Source organism: Pogona vitticeps, chromosome 11 (genome assembly GCF_051106095.1).
Source record: "Pogona vitticeps strain Pit_001003342236 chromosome 11, PviZW2.1, whole genome shotgun sequence".
In the NCBI taxonomy this organism is placed as follows: domain Eukaryota; kingdom Metazoa; phylum Chordata; class Lepidosauria; order Squamata; family Agamidae; genus Pogona; species Pogona vitticeps.
Window position 1 is genome coordinate 8349113 of NC_135793.1, and position 15293 is coordinate 8364405.

The 15293-nt window shown below is 44.0% G+C and overlaps 2 protein-coding genes across 6 annotated transcripts in view; one reads left to right on the plus strand and one right to left on the minus strand.

Annotated features, from left to right (window-relative positions):
- The window catches only part of ENOX2 (ecto-NOX disulfide-thiol exchanger 2), a 40159-nt gene extending 38295 nt beyond the window's left edge, over nt 1-1864 (minus strand). For 4 of the 5 annotated variants that reach the window (XR_012081465.2, XR_012081464.2, XM_072981458.2 and 1 more), the window contains exon 1: nt 1739-1864. Coding sequence is in view for 2 of the 5 variants with exons in the window: in XM_072981458.2 (XP_072837559.2) it covers nt 1739-1781 (43 nt within the window). In the remaining 3 variants the exon portion in view is untranslated. Of the gene's footprint in view, nt 1-1506; nt 1683-1738 lie in introns of those variants that run through there. The other variant, XM_072981462.2, reaches the window with a different exon arrangement.
- A 988-nt stretch (nt 1865-2852) lies between these two features.
- GPR119 (G protein-coupled receptor 119) lies at nt 2853-7820 on the plus strand. Its single transcript, XM_078380744.1, has one exon. It carries the CDS (start codon nt 5417-5419, stop codon nt 6404-6406), a length of 990 nt encoding a protein of 329 aa, XP_078236870.1. The 5' UTR covers nt 2853-5416; the 3' UTR covers nt 6407-7820.
- Nucleotides 7821-15293: the final 7473 nt, after the last annotated feature.

Sequence of the window (15293 nt, forward strand, 5' to 3'; positions counted from 1 at the left end):
ACAGAGAAGGCCCTCTGCCGTCTCCCCACCAGACACACCTGTGAAGGTGGCGGGACTGAAAGAAAGGCCTCTCTTGATAATAACGGTTGAGCAGGGAGATAGCTTGGGCCCCAAGCCATGTAGGGCCTTTATAGGTTAGAACTAGAGATGGGCACGGTTTGGTGATTTGTGCCAGTTTGGACAATGGTCCAACAGGGTGCCCGCTCAAAAGCAGCACCCCAGCTTCCCTGCCCCGCCTCCTCTGAGTGCTGCCCCTGAGTGGGTGCCCGCCAGAGGGGGTGAAATGCCGAACTGTAGAACACTTGCTGGGCTGTCGTCCAAGCCAGTGGTTTGTGGCTAGCTCTAGTTAAGAACCAACACCCTCAATTCGGCCAGGAAACAGATTGGCAGCCACACACCCACAATTACAGTAATCCAGCCCAGATGTACCGTAACTAAGACGTGTCACTGTGGCCAGTTCAAACATCTCCAAGGAACGGGCACAGCTGGCACACTGGTTTTAATTGTGCAAAGGCACTCCTGGCCATCACTGTGCAACCTGGGCTTCCAGACTCAAAGATGGATGCAGGAGCAACCCCAAGTTGCACACTTGCGTTTTCAAATAAGAGGGTAACCCCATGCAGTTCAAAACCAATTTTAAAATTCATTCAAATCAAATCAAAACATCTATTAAGCCGTCACAGACCCAAGTTAAATAATACAACAATAAGAAGAAAATAAGATAATTATTAAAACATTGTCATGTTTAGAAAAGTATTCAGTTAAATCAAAAGACCTTTTTATGAGATCTTGCAACAGAAAACATGAACTTGGCTACAGACGGTGTGACTTGTTTGGTTTGTACCTGCCAACAGATACTCCAAATACGATGTGAATGGCCTTCCACGGCAATTTTTTTTTCATAACAGGACAGAGAAATCTGTTACAATCATATCTGTGTAGGCTACAAACAGGTTATGTGACAAAGACTCAAATACTTCATCGCCACAGGAACACAGCCAATCCTCACAGGGGACGCTGGGATAAATCATTCATTAACTATATTTCCCTCCCACTTTTCCATTACCAAATCCTACGCCAGGTGGCTTTAAAACATCACCAAAAAACAACTTACAAACAAAATATAAAACAATGTATCCTCGAAGGCTATATAAATATAAAACAATTGCAAAGTAGTTTGATAATTTAAAAACCTGTCTTTTATGGTGGGTATTTGTGGGAGTTTTTTTTTTTTTTTACAAAACAATTTCAGAACCTGATGGTAAAGACTTGCTTTATCTTTTTTTCCTCCTTTTTTAAAAAAAGCAATAAAAACACTTTCAGTAAATATTGCATGAAAAATCATGCTTTTTAAGGTGTCAGCTTCTAAGTTTTTATAGTAACCTCCTTCCCAGCACGGTGACCCCTTGTTTGGAGCAGTTCCAGCCCGACACAACACAACGCTGCCTGACACAAAAGGTACCACAAACAGGGTCACAAAGAAGAGTAAAAAGAACCAGCCCCGACCACAACGTGTGGCAGGATCAGTGTAGGCCTCCGGGAGGCCGTGGAAGACAGGAAGGCCCGGCGTGCTCCGGTCCACGGGGGTCACGAAGAGTCGTACACGACCCAACGACCACAAGGCCGCTAAGCGTTCCCATGACAACGCGGATGAGGCACACACCCAAGAGGCCCCGCCCGCCCGCGAAGAGGAAGCACTCTGCCCCGCCCTCGACCCCGTTGCCCGGCAACGGCCCACCTGCTGGGCCCGCGGCCCTCCGGCGCCCAAACTCTTGAAACATCCGGAGCGATCTCTCCCGGGCTTCGCCCTCGCCGCTTCTCGCCCCGCCCCTCCGTCGGGCCTCCGCAAGCCCCGCCCCCAAGCCCCCTGCGGGACGTCTCATTGATCGGCGGTTTCTAAGGGGCGCGGCTGGAAGCTCCGGGGCATGATGGGAATCGTAGTTTCCGGCGGAGAACCTCCGCGGGGAATTGCTGTCAACAACGATAGAGCATAGATCTATCTATTAGAATAGATATACGATAGAGAGGAGGGTTCGACGCCCGTTTTCATTGACGGCTCGAGATTCGGGCGTTGCAGAGGCTAAAGTAGATGTGGCATCGGATATGAGTGACAGACTAGGGCAGTGGTCCCCAACCATGGGCCTCCAGATGTTCTTGGACTACAGTTCCCAGAAGCCTTCACCAGCACCTCTGCTGGCCAGGATTTCTGGGAATTGAAGTCCAAGAATATCTGAGGCCCAAGGTTAGGGACCACTGGACTAGGGCTTAAAAGACTTGCTTAGCCATGGAAAGTTGCTGTCTGGGGTGGAACTGGTGAAAGCACTCTTTAAATATATCTCATTTGCCTTCAGAGCTCCATTAGGGTCGCTATAAGTAGGTTCTGACTTAAAAGCTATTAAATATCTCACTCAGGGCCAATATGAATGAAAGAATTAATACAGACCATCAAGTGTTAGGATGTGGGACTGGAAACCCAGGACCAAAATCATCCACACGTTTGTATTTCTGCTCACCATGTGTGGGTCTGAAAGCTGGACACAGAAGAAAGCTAACAGGATGAAAAAAAAATGGATTTATTTTATTTACAGTGGGGTCTTGACTTGAGAACTTAATCCTTATTGGAAGGCGGTTCTCAAGTCAAAAAGTCTGTAAATCAAGTCTCCATTGACCTACAGTGCATTGAAAACCGATTAATCCCGTAACAGGCTGTTTTTGTTCCATTTTGGGTTTTTTCTGGTCTGGAAGTCAAATCTCAGTCTGCAAGTCAAACCTAAATTTTGCGGTCAGAGAAGTCTGTAACTCAAAAAGTCTGTAAGTCAAGCCGTCTGTAAGTCAAGGGTCCACTGTATTTATTTATTTATTTAATTGATATTTATTTTATTTAATTTATTTAATTTGATTGAGAAAGACAAACAAGTGGGTCCCTGATTAAATCAAGCCTGAACTATCTCTGGAAGCAAAAATGCTGAAACTGAAGGGACATAAGGAGAAGGCAGAATTCTCTGGAAAAAGACAATAAAAAGGAAAGCTAGCAAGCTGGGAAACGTGGAAGGCAGCAGGAAAAGAGGACTAAATATGAGATGTAATAACTCCCATCAGCTTGAGGCTACAAGAGCTGAGCAAGGGTGGCTGAGGACAGATGACATTTGGGAGATGGCTCCTTCATAGGGCCCCCATAAGTTGGAAGCCACTTGACAGCACATAACAGCAGCAACAACGGGGTCACTTTAACTCTGAGGCCGTTTGACAGCACATCGCACACAAGTTTCTGGGCAATATGATTAAGCAAGGTTTTTAAGGCGGATTTTGGATCTGAGAAAAGAGGTTTCCATGGTAGCAAATGGACATGGCGTGGGCGACGTCTGGAAAAAGGGAAGGGGGTGGCCCCCAACGGATAATCCATGCAATTGTGTCCATTGCATTAAAATAAAATTAATTACTCATTAAAATAAAATTTCCTCTCCTGTAGGTTAACTTGTTTGGGGGATTTTGTAAGGCAGGTGGTCCTGTTCCACCCTGGTTGAGGCATGTGAAGCTGCTGATTAGTAAAGCCCCAAACCAAGGAAAGGCTTCGGTAAAGTTGAGGCTCCTTGGATTCCAAGCGTCAGGTTCTTGGCTTGCTGGAGGTCCAGGTTCAAGCAGGTCCACCGCCTCATAAGGATTTGGAGTGTCTCCTCCCTCAGCATTTGGCATGACCAGAGGATTCTTCTGCTGAGATCATGACAGTATGCCAGTGGCTTTGGGGCAGAAACGGATGCAGTGTTACTCTTTAAATTGCTTTACCATTGCTCTCGGTGATCAAGCTGGAAATTTTAAAATACAAATGTTAAGCGTCACTAGCCAGTCGCTAGCCCCCCCTCCCACAACAATATGGAATAATACATACTTTTACTTCAATCAGATGCCGAGATAGAGTTCAAGAAGACAGGAATCTCCAGCGAAATGCAATACTGTACAAACCTTTTTCAGTGAATGCAAAACAGGACAAAGGCTCCTGGCCCCTTTGTTAATTGTGTACATGATAGCTTTAGTTTAGTGGGTTTAGTCTTAATTCTATTCCAGTCGAAATTCCACTTCCTACATAGCCCTTAGAAAGGGAGGAGGCAACGCCGGGCGTATTTGGTTTCTTCTACTACCATTCCAGAACTGTCCACGCAGAATGCTCACTGGGAAACAGAGATCAGCAGTATAGGGTTGGGATTACTTTGCTGACACACAGCCTGCCTTAAGTACAGTATGCCATCATCTCCCTCTATGAGACTATCCATATATTAAAACCATCAGGAAAGGCCTTTCTCTCGGTCTCACCACCTTCATAGGTACGTCTGATGGGGACATAGGAGAGAGCCTTCTCTGTGGCTGCCCCCACTCTGGAACTCCCTCCCACTGGAGGCCAGGATGGCCCCATTTTGGCTGTCCTTCTGCAAGCCGGTGAAGACCTCCCTCTTCCCACAGGCTTTTCCTTAGGGACTGTCTACTCGAGTGGGATGTTTAAAATAGACTGTTGTACCTTCCTGCTTTGAATGTGCTTTGGTGTTCCTTATGTTTTTTTGTGTGGTGTTTGTTTTATCTTTTTTAGTATTTGCATACTCTCTGTTCTCCTGCCAACCTAGCAGTTCGAAGGCATGCAAATGCGAGTAGATCAATAGGTACCACCTCGGTGGGAAGGTCACGGGCTTCCGTGTCTAGTTGCGCTGGCCACGTGATCACGGAAACAGTCTATGGGATTGCTGCCTCTACGACTTGGAAACGGGGATGAGCAAGGGGAAGCTTTACCTTTATACTCTCTGTTGTTAGCTTTTATCTTGTATTTTAATTATACAAACTGCTTTGGGTCCTTTTAAGAAGAAAGGCGGGATAACAAAATATTTTAAATTAATAAATAAACACCTTGCCTTCAGGTGAAGAATGTTGTGCTGTTGCCCTGCTCAGTGTAACTTAGTTTAAAATGCGACAGATGAGCCCGGCTGCTGTGTTGGGGACCTTCCTGCAGGGCCCTTTTACCTGGAAGACATGTTCAAGTGCAAGAAAACGCCAGAGGCCGGGGCGTTCAGTGTGTGCAGCGAAGTTCCAGGAAGCATCTCCCCTCTCTACTCCCAGGTTGTCTGGAAACTGGGGGAGGGACTAGGGTTGAAGCCACTGTAGCAGCAACAGCCAGCCTTTAAACTCTGGAAGGCTAGAGAGCTGAACGGGGGCAGATTGTGCTGGCTGGTTGGCTTCCAAGGAAGACAGGATACAAACCTGGTAGCACACCATCTCCTGTGCTTTGCATCCCGCCCCACCCACCCACCCACCGACCCCAAAAAATAAGTCGGAATTTCTTCCAAACGAGGTAATCTGCTATTGGAAAAGTTTTTGTCTGGGAAGAACTTGAGAGTCTCCACTGTTGTTCTGCTCCAGTAAAAGAAGAACCATCATGGGAAGTATTAGTTTTGGGGTGATCCTTGCTATTCTGGCCTCAGTCATCATGGCTATCAATGCTTTTGTGATTACTACCCTGGTTCGGCCGATCTGGAAGACTGGATATTTGGGGCTGTGTTTTGTTTTAAATCTTGCCGTCGCTGATGCCTTGGTTGGCTTTAGCATAACAGGTCTTGTCACTGAAGAGCTGTATGGTCCCGAGCACAAGACCCCCCAAAAGTACTGCCTCATACGCATGGCCTGTATTACTTGCCCCTCGGCTGCCTCCATCTTCACGGTCATCCTGATCTCCTTTGACAGATACCTGGCCATTGAGCATCCTTTCCAATACCTGAAAATTATGTGCGCTCCAGTCGTTGGGGCTTGTGTTGGAGGGCTCTGGCTTTTGGCCAGCTTGATCGGCTTCCTCCCTGTGATTGTTCGCCGCTTCCAGCAGAAGGATTATCAAGGGCAGTGCACCTTCTTTGCAGTCTTCCAGCCCACGTACATGCTCACAGTCTTCTGTGTTGGATTCTTCCCAGCTTGCTTTGTGTTCATCTACTTTCACTGCCATCTGCTGAAGGTGGCCTCTCTGCACGCTCAGCAGATCAGAGAGCAAGGGCCCCCTGGGTCAGCAGCAACCTGCCTACCTCCTCCAATCTCCAGTGCCACAAAGGCTGTGCGCACCGTGGCCATTCTTGTGGGGTGTTTTGTAATATCCTGGTCTCCCTTCTTTATTGGGAGCCTCATACAGATCGTATGTCAGGACTGCCCCCTGCATTACGTTCTTGAGCGTTACCTCTGGGTGCTAGGCATGTGCAACTCTTTGGTGAATCCTTTGGTTTATGCCTTCTGGCAGAAGGAGGTGCGTCTACAGATCCATCAGATGTGCTTGTGCATGAAGATGAAAGTCTTCCCCCTGTTCTGTGTTGACAACCACCCTCATGCTCCCAGCAGAACTGTGGTCTTGGTGCATGCAATCTCACTGGCCCAACCTGTGGAGTGACACGGTAAGAGCAGTGCAAGCGAAAGAACATTGTTTTATACTTGCAGTCCTTAACATGGGCCAAAAAGAAGCGGCACTATCTCAGAGCAGCAAAATAGGACTCTCTCCTCTTCCTCCAAAGGCAAGAAGGAAACTTAAAGCGTCCCTGTGGATCAGCCTTTCCTGAACCACCACCTCCCTTCTATGTCAGACTACAAATCCTGTATGCCATTAAGTATGTTCCTAGAGACAATCAAAGCCGCCATCCAGTGCATCTGGATGACACCAGTTTAGAAAAAGCTGTTTTAGGTGCTGTTGACGGTAAAGCAGCTTCAGCCGGCAGTGTGTAACAGGTTTTGTGCCAAAATTCCTCCTTGTTCTTCTATCCCATCCACTCTTTTTCTCCTGTCTCCCCATGTGGGAGGACTGAAAGAATTTTTAAAAAGTATGTCTTCTTGTTGTTCACGTTCTACCAGAGCCTGGATGTCCTCACAGGTATAACAGCTTGGGATGTGGGAATGTTAAATAATTATGTTGTGCCAGTCCCTGGCGTTCTTCAGCCAAAATTTTATTCTTCTGAGAATATTTCTTTTTGCACATATTTTTCCTTCAATGATCAACCGTAATAATCCGTACTTTTCATTTCTAATTCCACTATGATGTATTTCAGCTTTCTACATTTATGATTCTAAATCATAAATAATTTTGAATCATTCATTAGCTTTATTACTTGTTTGTAAGTGACTCATGATTTGGAAAATTCTTAGCATCCCAGTAATAAACTGGCATTTCAAGTGCTTCTTTTTCAGTGTCCATAATCCACAACAAAACTAAGAATACATTGTGCCATAAATGCACATGCTCAGTACCTATCTTTATTTAATTTTTAATTTTTTTTGCATGTGACAGTCTTCATTATGAGGGTGCTACTCCTGGCTATTATTCTCACTTTTGTTGTATGGCTATGATCCAGTTGTTCTTCCAATCAAAGGTACTGTACTTATGTTCGTCAACACACTTCGCATTTCCTTTTGGATCTTTAACTCTATTTCCTAGGCTGCTTGCTTTTTTGTGCCACAAGCTTGACTTTTTTAAATGTTCATTTTTACACCATGTTGATTACCTATTTCATTGACTTCATGGAACAACCTGGACCAACCATCCATATTGTCAGCTAGTAATACTATTGATCTGTCATCTGCATATTGTATTGAATGTTGTTGATAGCCTCTCTATTGCCAGTGAAATTGCCATTTTGAATACTCAGATGCTCCTCTAAAGCTGGCCTCAGTGTGCAGATTGAAAAGTCTAAGTCAATAAAGAAAACATAAATATCCATGTTTGCTGTCACAGCATTTATCCCCAAGTATTTCTGGGCACAATAGCACTTCTTAGACTCTGATTACCTCTCTGAATCTCAACTGTGTCTCTCCCACTCATTCTTCATACATCTTATAGATACTGTAACATACAAAACTGCTGGATAGCTCAGTAGTTTAGGTACTGTATCTGATTGGGAATCAGATTTTCCCACTGCAACTCCTTGACAAGGGCCAGACTTGATGTCCATAGTGTCCGTTACAGCTCTAAGATTGCTATTACTAAAGATTGCTAAACTGCCATCGCTAAGCGAGGCAAGGTCCCGATCATCGCTATGCGAAATTTCCCCATAGGGAACATCACTAAACAGAGCGCAAAATCGCTCCAAAAACTTCATCGCTAAGCGAATACATCGTTAAACAAGGCAATCGCTAAGCGAGGCACCACTGTACATATTATCTTTAATACAACCTTAGGCATGTGGCATATTAAGCTTATTGTTCTGTAATTACTACGTATATGTTTTGACATTTTTCTTTTATAGCATATAAATAGCTAGAAAGCTGGTTCTGGCTTTGGGAATATTGGTACAAGTATTTGGGGATGAAGTTTGCTTGTGACCAGAGCAGAAGAGCATTTACCAAATTTGGGGTGGGCCACCCATCTGAGGGTCTTGAAGGGTGATGGTGGGCCTTTGACCTACTTGAGGCATAAATCAACACACTCCCGGAGTCTCTTAAATGCTGCAGTTCTCCCCCCCCAAAAAAAAATATGGGCCTGATGGGTGAGCTGAGGAGCTCTCTCAGACCCCTGAAACAAACGTGCTCTTAAGGTGGCAAAATATGATTGGCATGTTCTTCAAGGAAGCAGCTGGTCAGATCACTCCATTAATCAGATTAAGAACATTAATTACAATATTAGATACTTAGGAACATCAGATACTTAGCTTGTAGTAGGATTATGTCTGTTTCTGTGTGTATACATATGTGTGAATTCTTTTTGGCATCTGTAAATTGCATCTATATAGCCTTTCTTAGTACGATCATAAAAAAAGACATGATAATGTCTGTGACATTTCCAGTTAATTGCAATACTTTATCTCCCAGCATCTGCTACTCTAGATGCCCACCTTTTTTTTTTTGCAGAATAGTAGGGCTTGTCCTGGCTCTGTGTTTACAACAGAATACTCACTGATATCTAGAGTGGATTCCTGATGCATCCACATCCTTATTAATGCACGTGTTGTGTAGGAGGAGAAAGAGCAGCCTATGAGGATAAAACTGGGCTCTCAAGGTGGTGCCTACCAAGCGAGCAGACAGAAAGCGGAAATACAGCTTTGCTCATGATCAATGAAGTGTGAGGCTGTTCGTATGAGGAAGGAAGCCAAACAAATCAACCACCTTGCTTTGACGCAAGTGTGGACTACATGAGATAAGAGGTCATAGAAAGACCTGTGCTCACTTCCAAATAATCTCCCACATCCTGTCTGCAGTGTATTAAATATAAAAAGTTAACTATGAAAAGTGATAGCTAAACATCCGCATAACCACCGTCCTGTATATGTGCTTGTGTGCTGTGCTATCAATTCAGAACCAACTTACAGTGATCCTAACAGGGCTTTTAAAGTGAGAGATATTTAAGGAGTGTTTTTACCGGTTCCACTCCCCCAGTGAGTTTCCACGGCCAGGTCGGAATTCAAACCCTGGTCTCCAGAATATCCACTGCACCATGCTGGGAATCCATATAAAGCATCTTACATTTTCTAAGCACTGTATAGGGACTGAAAGCTAAGACAGCTGCCAGCCATGGGCATGTAGAAGAAAAGAAGACCAAAGCAACTGTGAGAAGAACAGATTCTTTTCAGGCTGAGAGAGAGAGGTCTCAGTTATAGTAGACGTTCTTTCCGGAAGGGGAAAACAATTCTAGTTACACCCTTTAAACTAAAGCTTCTAACAAATGTGCTTCTGATGTTGGTTGACCTGTGCGACAGAACCCTAGCCAATATTTCATATTAGCAGGAGAAACAAGGCGATCGACTGGGGGAATGCAGGAGGCCAGCCTATCCTGGAAAGCCCGAAGGAGGGTGGGCTAGAAGAGCTGGACAGGAGAAGTAACCGCGGAAGGAAGTTGAGTATTTTGGCAGTTGGGCTGTAAATTCAAGAGAAGCTTATACTGAATTCTGTTTTCCTTACCAGTAATAAAGAACACATCACATTTCCCCCTCTCATTCTTTAACCTCTTGGTCTAGTATATGTTTACGACTGGAGTCAAGCCCATAAAAGGAAGGTTATTTTAGAAGTGGCAAGCCTGGGTAGAGGCTGGTCACAACATGAACGACACCTAAGATCCAGGCAAGTTTCTATGGGTTGCTTCCAAAAGGACACACGGAAAGTCACGCTCCTATCCTGCAGCCTGAATTCCCTTATGCTCTTCCTTTCTACTGGCTAGAACCTCCGTATCGTACAATTCTAGTGGTTCTCCAAACCTCTGCTCCTGATAGAAACTCTGGGCTCCAATTTTCTGATTTAGATTATTGTTTAGATGCATGTTCAAAAACAGAAGATGTCTGTTGAAAAACAGACCTGTTTATTTAAGCCTTCACTCTTCAGTCACACTACCACCCATTTCACGAAGAATATAAATAGTTTGGCGGTTCTGTTTATTGGATGTTTTTCTTATATTTATATAACACTATGAAATGATTTCATCTCCATGGTTTATAAATGCTTCCAAATAAATAAATTGACAGTTTATCTGGGAGTGGCAAACAGAAGGGAAGTCCATCTGGTCCAGATCTATCAGCAACGAGATTAAGGGCAGCTGGATTAAGTATCAATGTGTATGTTTTCTTTTCATTATCTATTGCTTATAAGCAACTTGAGGATGATTAAACTGAAAGGCAGGGGATCACATTCGCAACCTTCCTAACAGCCAAATAATTCCCAGAGCTGTTTAAAAGCAGCAGGCACTAATACAATCGCCCATATTCTTAGCAAAAATAAAACCCTGAAACTGCTCCCCACTAACCTTCAAAAGGAACAGGTTATCTGTCAGATGCTCTGGGACTAAAGAGACTGCAGAAAGGACGGTTCAGTCTTGAATTCTGTATTGGAAGCAGGCAAGTGTTGGCTTTCCAAATGGAGAGCGATGACTCTCAAAACCCTTTCTCATTGACAAGGATGGAAAAGGCTTAAAACGTCCAGAGACAGCAAGGTTGCTGGCCCCAGTGGTGGAAGATCAAATGCCTAAGAATTATGTATCATTTCACTTTGCAGCAAGAACTGCCTCATGACACTATGGTTCAGCTGGCCAAAGTGCATTTGCTGTTTCAGAGGAAGGCAGAGAATCATTCATAAAATACACCTCCATTCAGTTTTTGGATCTGCAAGAAGGGAGCAAATGCCAAAGAAGAGGAAATGCTTTGTAAGGAAGATTCAACATAGAGAGAAGCTGCTCTGCACATGAGTAACTAACTGCTTGGCTGAGATGCGAGAAATTGTAACCAATGTATATATTCCTCAAGGACAAATGAACTGCTGCATATTTTTATTTTTTAGAATTGTATACAAACTTTAACCCTGTTGGATCTTGGGGTCCCCACCCCACTGGGCACCCAAAAGCGCACTTGTTTTATTTGAATAAATCTGTTGCCCTTTCCTCCAAGAAACTGTCCGCTTATTATTATTGCTCAAGATTTGTCTTAATAGAATTAGCTGAGACACCAAGCTCTGGGAGTAACAGATCCAACTGCTTCCAAGAAAAATAAGTTAATATAGTCAAAATCTCATCAGGACAGAAATAAATTCTGTTTGATTATTAGAATTCTAGTAATTTGGACAATCCAATAATTCTAGCCATCCCCTTTATTGAAATGAACAGTTTAAAGATTTCCAGCCACTGACTGCACACATGCATTCTGCTCAGAATAACATACTATAGCCACTGCTGGTGAATGCACCTTTTCCATCTCCACCTTCTCATCAGGAAATGCAGGAGTAAAGTGGCCATATACTGCTGCTTTATCTTGCCTCTGTGCATTAGGGAACAGAAACTAGAATGGAAAATATAGAGGAGAAATCAAGCTAGTATTGCAGGTCTACAATTTTATGTATTGCTAATGTGAGGAAGACTTTGCTGGGTATTAGGTTGTACATTCTATTCAATTGTGAAAATATTTTTCAAGCTTTCTGCAGTACATGGAGATATAACGTACCAATGATTTCATGTTTGGCAATACTAATAGAGTGTTTTTCAACCAATCAACCATTAATAGTTGAATTAGGGAAAAGCTCAGAAGACATCCTTCCTGTGAAGGGGTCGCCTCTGGCGGGCCATCAGTCCTCCCCCGAACATGCCAGCGGGGTCTGTGGATCTGGTGGTGAGCAAAGGACAAGGACAAGGGATGGAACAGCCCTGCAGCAGCTGGAGACCATGAAAGGGTGTGTGTGGAAGGACACTTGCATCTAGAGGAAGCTGTGTGGGATGATGCCAGGGAGGAGTGGGGAGATTCCCCGAGTGCAGAGGGGGTGTGAGAACCATGAAGCCCCCTGTAACAAGGTTCCTCCCCCAGTTCAGGGTCCCCTGAGGACAGGCCATTCAACCCCAGGAAGATTGCTTTTCTCACTGCTTTCTGCCTTGATGCCAAGCCAGCCCCCCACCCCCCAGAGGCAATGCTGGAGATGGAAAAGATAAAAAGAATGGCAGTGGCATTTCCAGAAGCAACAGCCACAATCACCGCAGCCACCACCACCACGTTTCCACAAGCCTTAAGCCTTGTCCAAGCTGCGGGCTTGTCCTGTTTTGCTGAAACACCAAACTTTTTTCCAGTTGAGGTTTCACTTTTTTGGAAAAAGGGATGCCCCGCCCCCTTTCTGCTGTCCCTGTCGCCTTCCTACCTAGTCCTGCCACCTGAGGTCAAGGTCTCTAAAAGTGGCATTGGCAGAGGACAAGACAGCAGCGGGAAGACCAGGCAGGGAAGTGACAGGCGCAGTGGGAAGGGCATCTGTTTTGCTGAAAGTGAAGCATCAAGTGGGGAAAAAAATCAACATTTCATTTTGCCTAAATGGGGTCCCCAAACCAAACCATGAACTAGCCTGATTAGTGGGGGTTTTTTTCAGTTCACAGTTCAGTTTGTGCCCATTTCTAGTCATGATCTTCCTTGAAGGGTAATTTTCTTTGCTTTCAAATAGGCCTCTGACTTGCAGAGCTATCCTCCCTTTGCTAGCAGTGTGCAAGATGTCAAATTTATCCACAAACTGATATATTACCTTGGATCCTGGAAACCAGTTTCAAATAGTAGTGTGAATTTACTAACTGGGAAGTATAATAGATAAATAGATTAAATTAGGCATCCTTCAGTCTCGAGAGACTATGGCAACATGCTCTGAATGGAGGATGTCTAGTAGGGGTGAGAAGGCCAATTCGAGAGTGACAATCCCTTCCATGCTGAAGACAAATACATTTTGTCCCTTGTCCAGCTCCCTGATTTGGCTGTTTTTGGGACTGCCTCTTTATTTATTATAATAAACAAACAACTCTTTGTATACCTCTTGGTGTCTAATTTGTCACTTAAAGGTAAAGGTAAAGGTTCCCCTTGACAATTTTTGTCCAGTCGTGTTCGACTCTAGGGGGCGGCGCTCATCCCGCTCTTCAAGCCATAGAGCCAGCGTTTGTCCAAAGACAATCTTTCCGTGGTCACATGGCCAGTGTGATTTAGACACGGAACGCTGTTTACCTTCCCACCAAGATGGTACCTATTTCACTTAATAAATGTTAATATTTATTTATTATTTATTTATTTATTGGACTTATATACCGCCCCATAGCGCTACAAGCACTCTCCGGGCGGTTTACAATTTTAATTATAAAGGCTACACATTGCCCCCCCCAGCAAGCTGGGTACTCATTTTACCGACCTCGGAAGGATGGAAGGCTGAGTCAACCTTGAGCCGGCTACCTGGGATTTGAACCCCAGGTCGTGAGCACAGTTTTTTAGCTGTATATGCAAATATGCAAATAGAGAAGTTGGGAGCTATTTCCATTGTGCTGGCTCTATTGCCCTTTGATTGTGTTTGTACATTCAAAAAGAAATAAATGAATGTAAATGAAGATGCCCTGAAGGAACAGTAACAGATAATACATAGGGTCAGTAGAGCAGAAGTGTCATTTACCAGTTCCCACCAGCAGCTATTCGGAATGCTGCCCATCAAAAACATGGGGACAAAAAAGGAAACTGTAAGCCCGTCTGGACAGTGAGGGGGCAGAAAAGATGAGGATGGAAATCTTCCACTGACAGCCACATAAAATTTTCTGCATATACGGTCCCAGTTACATCATTGTAGCGCACACTGTGCAGGTTCAAAGGCTATGACAGAGTATTAGAGTTCTCTTTAATCTCCCATTTCTATCCATCTATAGCTGAGGCTATCCAGCAATAAGCTAAGCATAAAGGCATCACAGACACCTACTGCAGGGTTATTTTTATTACTTCCTTGCCCTGCCCTCCACCTGTTCTTCAATCTATAATTGAATTTCATCAGCAGGATAACTTTTCTGTCTCAGTGGGCATCCCCATTCCTATCATGTCTTAAATGTCTACAACCTTAAAAAGCAACTCATTCAACGCTTGCCTGCAATAAAACTTTATTCACCCACCTCCCACTTCAGCAACTTCACATATAGAGAATTCCTTTGATGCAATATTATTCATCTTTCAGAAGGGGAAAATTACACACCTACCAATCATTTTCAATTCCTTTCCAAGAATGTCTACCAGCTTTTGGTTAAAATGGTCAAGGTGTTTCTTTCTGGCATCAACAAACCCCAAAGCATCTGTGACGCCAAATATATTGGCCAGTGCCCTATCGAGCTTTCAACGAGATGAAAGGGCAACAGCAGCGCAGAATCACATCACTCACGGAAGCACTACTGTTGCATAGGGTTTGATACCCGTGCACAAATCTGCACTTTGCTTGCTTGCCTAGGGAGGCATGACCCCCTATGCTGATGGGACCTTTCACTCCCAGAAGTTCAACTGAATACTGTATTGGCCAATTTCTAGTAATACACAGCCTAATATTTTGCTGCACATAAAAACACAGATAAATGAAAGCATTTACTGATTCCAACTGTGCTATGTTACCCAGCACTAACGTAGGAACTTGGATATGTCAAATCCATGAGTTCCAGCTACTCTATTGTCTTAGAAATGCCAAGCAACTTTGTTTTCTTTATACGAGGGTAGGTGTGATATAAATCCAATAGTCTAAACTGGGCTTAATTCAATATTACACCAATGTTGAGATTAACTTTAGCTGCAGACCTCAAAGCCAGAACAATCTTGACAATTTTTTGACATTTCTCTTTCTTCTCCCTTCTCTAATGCTCTCTTCACCTTATCCGATGAAGAATTCTGTGGGATTTCAAAGCAGACATGCTTTTGGTGTTGTATGAATGTCCTAACAAAAATTACTGCCTAACTCTGGATGAAGTTGGTTTCTTACATCAAATCAATACAGGCTCCTCTCCAATGCCCTGCTTTTCCAAATGATTGAGTCTTCCTCCTATCAAAATATATACTCTTCTGATT